The sequence below is a fragment of the Symphodus melops genome (genome assembly GCF_947650265.1).
Source record: "Symphodus melops genome assembly, chromosome: 10".
In the NCBI taxonomy this organism is placed as follows: domain Eukaryota; kingdom Metazoa; phylum Chordata; class Actinopteri; order Labriformes; family Labridae; genus Symphodus; species Symphodus melops.
The window spans coordinates 343,010-350,509 of NC_136700.1; the positions used below are offsets into that span (position 1 = coordinate 343,010).

The 7,500-nt window shown below is 51.9% G+C and overlaps 1 protein-coding gene across 2 annotated transcripts in view; it reads left to right on the forward strand.

Moving 5' to 3' along the window:
- Positions 1-4,883, forward strand: part of atg16l2 (ATG16 autophagy related 16-like 2) — an 11,939-nt gene extending 7,056 nt beyond the window's left edge. For both annotated transcript variants that reach the window (XM_079354064.1, XM_079354065.1), the window contains exons 15-18: positions 1,083-1,235; positions 1,315-1,362; positions 3,491-3,592; positions 3,760-4,883. In XM_079354064.1, the coding sequence (XP_079210190.1) occupies positions 1,083-1,235; positions 1,315-1,362; positions 3,491-3,592; positions 3,760-3,853 (397 nt within the window). In that variant the 3' untranslated portion in view covers positions 3,854-4,883. The remainder of the gene's footprint in view (positions 1-1,082; positions 1,236-1,314; positions 1,363-3,490; positions 3,593-3,759) is intronic.
- The last annotated feature ends 2,617 nt before the right edge of the window (positions 4,884-7,500 follow it).

Genomic DNA, 7,500 nt, shown 5'->3' on the forward strand with positions numbered 1-7,500 from the left:
CTTCCTTCCTCCTTCCTTTCCTCCCTCCTTTCCTCCTTCCTTCCTCCTTCCTTTCCTCCCTCCTTTCCTCCTTCCTTCCTCCTTCCTTTCCTCCTTCCTTTCCTCCTTCCTTTCCTCCTTCCTTCCTCCTTCCTTTCCTCCTTCCTTCCTCCTTCCTTTCCTGCTTCCTTTCCTCCTTCCTTTCCTCCTTCCTTTCCTCCCTCCTTCCTTTCCTCCTTCCTTTCCTCCTTCCTTTCCTCCTTCCTTTCCTCCCTCCTTTCCTCCTTCCTTTCCTCCCTCCTTCCTTTCCTCCTTCCTTTCCTCCTTCCTTTCCTCCTTCCTTCCTCCTTCCTTTCCTGCTTCCTTTCCTCCTTCCTTTCCTCCTTCCTTTCCTCCCTCCTTCCTTTCCTCCTTCCTTTCCTCCTTCCTTTCCTGCTTCCTTTCCTCCTTCCTTTCCTCCTTCCTTTCCTCCCTCCTTCCTTTCCTCCTTCCTTTCCTCCTTCCTTTCCTCCTTCCTTTCCTCCTTCCTTCCTTTCCTCCTTCCTTTCCTCCTTCCTTTCCTCCCTCCTTCCTTTCCTCCTTCCTTTCCTCCTTCCTTTCCTCCTTCCTTTCCTCCTTCCTTCCTTTCCTCCTTCCTTTCCTCCTTCCTTTCCTCCCTCCTTCCTTTCCTCCTTCCTTTCCTCCTTCCTTCCTTCCTTCCTTCATCAGATTCGGTGTTTTGTGATCAACACGTCTCCGCTCCGTCTCGGACTGACCTCTGAGGTTTAGACCCCCGAGACCTCTTATTCCATCAGTCGCCACGGCAACCCTCCGCTCCCTCTGTTACCTAGCAACTTCCACTAACTCTGCTCCCGCCTTCCGGGTGCCTGTCCTCCAATCACGCAGCAGCATCCTCCCTCCCTGCCCTGTGATTGACAGCGACAGCGTCCAATGAGCTCAGATTATAACGATCATCCTCTTTTTTTAAAGTCTCCTTCAGGAAGTTTGAAAAGTGAAATGAATCAACATTAAGCGAACGGTTAAAGAGGTCAGGTCATTAATGATGTGTTCAAGGAGGTCAGGACATCTCAACACTGAATGATCTTCTGCCTGTCTTCTGTCAGGACGGTGGGCTGCGTGCAGGAGCTCCCCGCTCAGGGTAAAGTCACCTCACTGGACATCAGCCCGGACCACCGCCAGCTGCTCAGCTGTTGTCGTGACGACTGCCTCCAGATGGTCGACTTGAGGAAGTTTAGCAACGACCGTGTGTGCTTCAGGTACAGAATGAAAAGTTCAAAGAAAGTTTGTTTTTATAATGACGAGATGCTGACGAGTGTTTCTGTGTGTGTACTTTAGAGCTGATGGATTTAAATGTGGCAGTGACAGCACGAAGGCCGTGATCAGGTGAGCTCCCCCATCTTCATCATCCCGCTGCTGACTGAACACACCTGCTGCAGACACGTTACAGCCTGTTTACCTGCTGCAGGCTCTACAGCCTGTTTACCTGCTGCAGGCGTTACAGCCTGTTTACCTGCTGCAGACGTTACAGCCTGTTTACCTGCTGCAGACGTTACAGCCTGTTTACCTGCTGCAGACACGTTACAGTCTGTTTACCTGCTGCAGACGTTACAGTCTGTTTACCTGCTGCAGACGTTACAGCCTGTTTACCTGCTGCAGACGTTACAGTCTGTTTACATGCTGCAGACGTTACAGCCTGTTTACCTGCTGCAGACGTTACAGTCTGTTTACCTGCTGCAGACGTTACAGCCTGTTTACCTGCTGCAGACGTTACAGCCTGTTTACCTGCTGCAGACGTTACAGTCTGTTTACCTGCTGCAGACGTTACAGCCTGTTTACCTGCTGCAGACGTTACAGCCTGTTTACCTGCTGCAGACGTTACAGCCTGTTTACCTGCTGCAGACGTTACAGCCTGTTTACCTGCTGCAGACGTTACAGTCTGTTTACCTGCTGCAGACGTTACAGCCTGTTTACCTGCTGCAGACGTTACAGTCTGTTTACCTGCTGCAGACGTTACAGCCTGTTTACCTGCTGCAGACGTTACAGTCTGTTTACCTGCTGCAGACGTTACAGCCTGTTTACCTGCTGCAGACGTTACAGTCTGTTTACCTGCTGCAGACGTTACAGCCTGTTTACCTGCTGCACACGTTACAGTCTGTTTACCTGCTGCAGACGTTACAGCCTGTTTACCTGCTGCAGACGTTACAGCCTGTTTACCTGCTGCAGACGTTACAGCCTGTTTACCTGCTGCAGACGTTACAGTCTGTTTACCTGCTGCAGACGTTACAGCCTGTTTACCTGCTGCAGACGTTACAGCCTGTTTACCTGCTGCAGACGTTACAGCCTGTTTACCTGCTGCAGATGTTCCAGTCTGTTTACCTGCTGCAGACGTTACAGCCTGTTTACCTGCTGCAGACGTTACAGTCTGTTTACCTGCTGCAGACGTTACAGCCTGTTTACCTGCTGCAGACGTTACAGCCTGTTTACCTGCTGCAGACGTTACAGCCTGTTTACCTGCTGCAGATGTTACAGTCTGTTTACCTGCTGCAGACGTTACAGTCTGTTTACCTGCTGCAGACGTTACAGTCTGTTTACCTGCTGCAGACGTTACAGCCTGTTTACCTGCTGCAGACGTTACAGTCTGTTTATCTGCTGCAGACGTTACAGCCTGTTTACCTGCTGCAGACGTTACAGTCTGTTTACCTGCTGCAGACGTTACAGTCTGTTTACCTGCTGCAGACGTTGCAGGCTGTTTACCTGCTGCAGACGTTACAGTCTGTTTACCTGCTGCAGACGTTACAGTCTGTTTACCTGCTGCAGACGTTACAGCCTGTTTACCTGCTGCAGACGTTACAGCCTGTTTACCTGCTGCAGACGTTACAGTCTGTTTATCTGCTGCAGACGTTACAGTCTGTTTACCTGCTGCAAACGTTACAGCCTGTTTACCTGCTGCAGATGTTACAGTCTGTTTACCTGCTGCAGACGTTACAGCCTGTTTACCTGCTGCAGACGTTACAGTCTGTTTACCTGCTGCAGACGTTACAGTCTGTTTACCTGCTGCAGACGTTACAGTCTGTTTACCTGCTGCAGACGTTACAGTCTGTTTACCTGCTGCAGACGTTACAGTCTGTTTACCTGCTGCAGACGTTACAGTTACGGATCACTCCGACAGAAAGAACAGAGAGAGAAGCGAATTGATGCTGCGTGGTTGATATCCTGCAGTTTCCATGACAACAGAAGCTCACTGATGCTTTGGGCTCTGCAACAGAAGCACTAAATCTACACACACACACACACACACACACACACACACACACACACACACACACACACACACACACACACACACACACACACACACACACACACACACTCTCTGGGTTCCCTCTGAGGTTCCAGGGAGAACCAATCAGGAAACTGAGTCAGACACGTCTGTTGTTGTTGTTCCATGATGAGTGGGATCCATAAATGTTGTTTCTCGCTCCGCCTCACTTCCTGCGTTCTCTCTCTTCAGTCCCGACGGTTGCTTCCTGGCAGCCGGCTCAGCTGACGGAGTCCTTTACATCTGGAATGTCTCCACGGGCAACCTGGAGACACGCCTACCTGACCAACACAGGTACCCAACTTTAAACCACCACTGACTGCTGCTGCAGCCTCTACCATCAGTGTGTGAATGTGTATGAATGGATGAGTTAATACTGATGGACTCTGCAGCAGCCTCTACCATCAGTGTGTGAGTGTACTGTTCCTTTAAGAGCTCTCTCTCTCTCTCTCCCTCTCTAGCTCGTCCATCAGCGCTGTGGCCTGGTCTCTGTCGGGTGAATACGTCGTCAGTGTGGATAGAAGTCGGCTCGCCATCCTCTGGAGTGACATCTGAAACGGCCAATCCACAGAGAGGTCACGTTGTCACGGCAACAGCCACACAGCACGCCTCGCTTTCAGACACCAGCTGATCTGAGAGCTGTCAAAGGGAACAGCTTCCTGTTTGGAGCTTTTTAAAAGACGACAACAAAGAATCTAAAGCGCTTTAACATTCTCACCTTCATGTCCACGGACAGTCCACCACTTGTCCACATGTCCCCGCCGTGTGGACATGTGGACATCACATTACTCAGGCCCGTGTGGGCGTCACCAGCAGCTCCACGCCACAGAGCTAGAGGTTTCTGCTGAGGTCAGAAGGAACAACATCAATAATCAATCAGATGTCTCCAGCCGTGTCCGGAGACATTTAAAAGAGACAACTGAAGACGCCAAACACACTTTTCATCCTTTTTTAAAAGACTTTTTCATCTTCTGTCTCGTCGGGGTCGTCGTGGTCGTCGTGGTCGTCGTGGTCGTCGTCTTTGTTCTACGAGATAAAAAAAACCTCTTAAGTCACAGAACAAAGTTCCAGAGCTGCGACGATGAAACGCTGTCGTTCAGTCTGATTCAGGTTCTAGAAGTGTTTTTACGTGATGATGACAGACGAGGCCTCCGCTAAACCACGAGCTCGCCCGCTGCGAGCGAGCAGCAGGTGGCGCTGTCTCACCATCAGAACCTCATCCATGTTTACAGCTGGTCTTTGCTCCGCCCTCCATCTTTGATGTCACGTAAACAAAATGGCTGCAGCGTCTTCTTCACGTCACGTCTGTGATGTCAGCAGTGAAGAAGTGGAAGAACCAACACACACACACACACACACACACACACTCACACACACACACACACACACACACACACACACACACACACACACACACACACACTCTCAGCAGTAATCCTCTGTGAGCTCAGCCGCTTCTACGAGACGAGTGGAGACCTCGAGTCTCCTCCAAGCGAGCCGTCCACATTCTGATCAGAGCTGATCCTCCACCCGTGACCATCCTCCACCTGTGACCATCCTCCACCTGTGACCATCCTCCACCCGTCCTCCACCCGTGACCATCCTCCACCCGTGACCCGTGACCATCCTCCACCCGTGACCATCCTCCACCCGTGACCCGTGACCATCCTCCACCCGTGACCATCCTCCACCCGTGACCCGTGACCATCCTCCACCCGTCCTCCACCCGTGACCATCCTCCACCCGTGACCATCCTCCACCCGTGACCATCCTCCACCTGTGACCATCCTCCACCCGTGACCCGTGACCATCCTCCACCCGTGACCATCCTCCACCCGTGACCATCCTCCACCTGTGACCATCCTCCACCCGTGACCATCCTCCACCTGTGACCATCCTCCACCCGTGACCATCCTCCACCCGTGACCATCCTCCACCCGTGACCATCCTCCACCCGTGACCATCCTCCACCTGTGACCATCCTCCACCCGTGACCATCCTCCACCTGTGACCATCCTCCACCCGTGACCATCCTCCACCTGTGACCATCCTCCACCTGTGACCATCCTCCACCCGTGACCATCCTCCACAAAGGCCCGCTTCGTCACCAAGCGCTTCACTTCTTTCTACCTTCTGGGTTCCAAGATGGCGTCATATCGGCGTCTCAGTCCGGTCACATTGTGTTTCATCGTTCGTGACGTCGGAGGCCGTGACGTCAGAGCGTTGTGATGTCAGAGCGTTGTGTCCTGTTTGAACAGCTGGACACGTGTCTGTGACCTGATGAATGACCTTTGATGAGTCGTCATGGAGACGTGAAACAGAAAGGTGGTTAAAGGGAAACATGTTTGTTTGTTTTTATTTATTCTGTTTTCTTCTGCTTGCTTTTCGCTCTCTGACCTTGTTTAACCTTCAGGGACCTTTGAATTAAACACTTGAAGACCTGTAAGTCTGTGTCCTGGAGTTTACTTCTGCTGAAGCGTTTAAACCTGGCACGGCGTGCGGTCCTTCACGCCGTCTCGTCTCTCAGGTGTTTCTCAGTAATGACTTGTTTGTTTTGATTGTGTTGAGGCTGCAGGCTGTTTCCCACTGAGGTCATTAATGAAGGAACAGGAAGCAGCTGCGTCCGACTGACCGCTGACTCACAGACACTTCTTTAAAGAAACGGCGTCCTCACTTCTTCTCTGCCTGCAGCGGTGAGACAGGCTGTAATGGCTGCTAGCAATCAGCTGCTGTCAGACTCCACAGACGACCAGACCAACTTTAGCTCACAGAAAACAGCAGCTGCTCGTCGGCCTGGCCTCCATTTTTATTTGTTATTGTGAAGGTAGAAAAACAAGTCCCGCCTCCTGACAGCTCAAACCTCTGAATGTAGCGTGTTGTGTTTGTGGAGAGAGTTGATGTCATTTCCTCCCAAATATATAATAATCCTGCAGTACCTGGAGTGTCCACTAGAGGCTGGCTGCAGTTCCTGGAGTGTCCACTAGAGGCTGGCTGCAGTTCCTGGAGTGTCCACTAGAGGCTGGCTGCAGTACCTGGAGTGTCCACTAGAGGCTGTCTGCAGTACCTGGAGTGTCCACTAGAGGCTGGCTGCAGTACCTGGAGTGTCCACTAGAGGCTGGCTGCAGTACCTGGAGTGTCCACTAGAGGCTGGCTGCAGTACCTGGAGTGTCCACTAGAGGCTGGCTGCGTCTGGGACGTATGAATGTGGCGTGAATGGTATTAGTTACCAAAATGGGCCATATATCCAGCCCATCAGTGTGAATGGGTGTGAATGGGTAGGTGTGATCTGCGGTGTAAAAGCGCTATACAAGCTCAAGTCCATTCACAATAAGGCGTGTAGCTGAGCTGATTGACAGGTGGGCGCCGTGTAACGGTTTGTCAGGAGGCTTAAAACCCGCCTCAGCTCTCAGCCTGTCGTTAGCTTGACTCAAAGTTAGCCTGAGACAGCATTTCCAGCACGGAGACCGCCATCCATGGGACTCCAGCGCCCCCTGCAGGGACACACAGGGACTTCAGCGCCCCCTGCAGGGACACACAGGGACTCCAGTGCCCCCTGCAGGAACACAGGGGGGACTCCAGCGCCCCCTGCAGGAACACACAGGGACTCCAGCGCCCCCTGCAGGAACATATGGGGGACTTCAGCGCCCCCTTGAGACCATAGGGAGGGAATAAATCAACCTAGAAGTTGTAACATTTGATCATAGACAGCATCTGACAGATTGTCGCCCCCTGCTGGACGTTTGAGGCACTGCATTGATTCAGATGGCGTGTGGCTGTAGTATAGAAACCTTTAAGGGTTTCAGCCTTCAGCTGGTTTCTGAAGCGTTCATGTCACATGTTTCACAGATTGAACACACGAGAGGCGTGTTGAAGACGTGTTCGATTGTCCCGTTAAACATGAACATAACGTCCCACCTGAGACTCCTCTCTGTGACGCAGTGGGATGTGTGATGTTCCCTCCGGTTTATAAATGAAGGATCAGGTCTTTATGAAGTGGACTGAGAGGTGAGCGAGGTCAGAGTCCGGCTGTGATCTTAATGTCACACTGAAATAAAACCTGTCCTCGGGGTGTTTTCACACATTCTCCTGCTAATGAGTCTGACAGCAGGGAGGAGAGAGAGAGAGTCAAAGGGGGGGGAGAGAGAGAGAGAGAGTCAAAGGGGGGGGAGAGAGAGAGAGAGAGTCAAAGGGGAGGAGGGGAG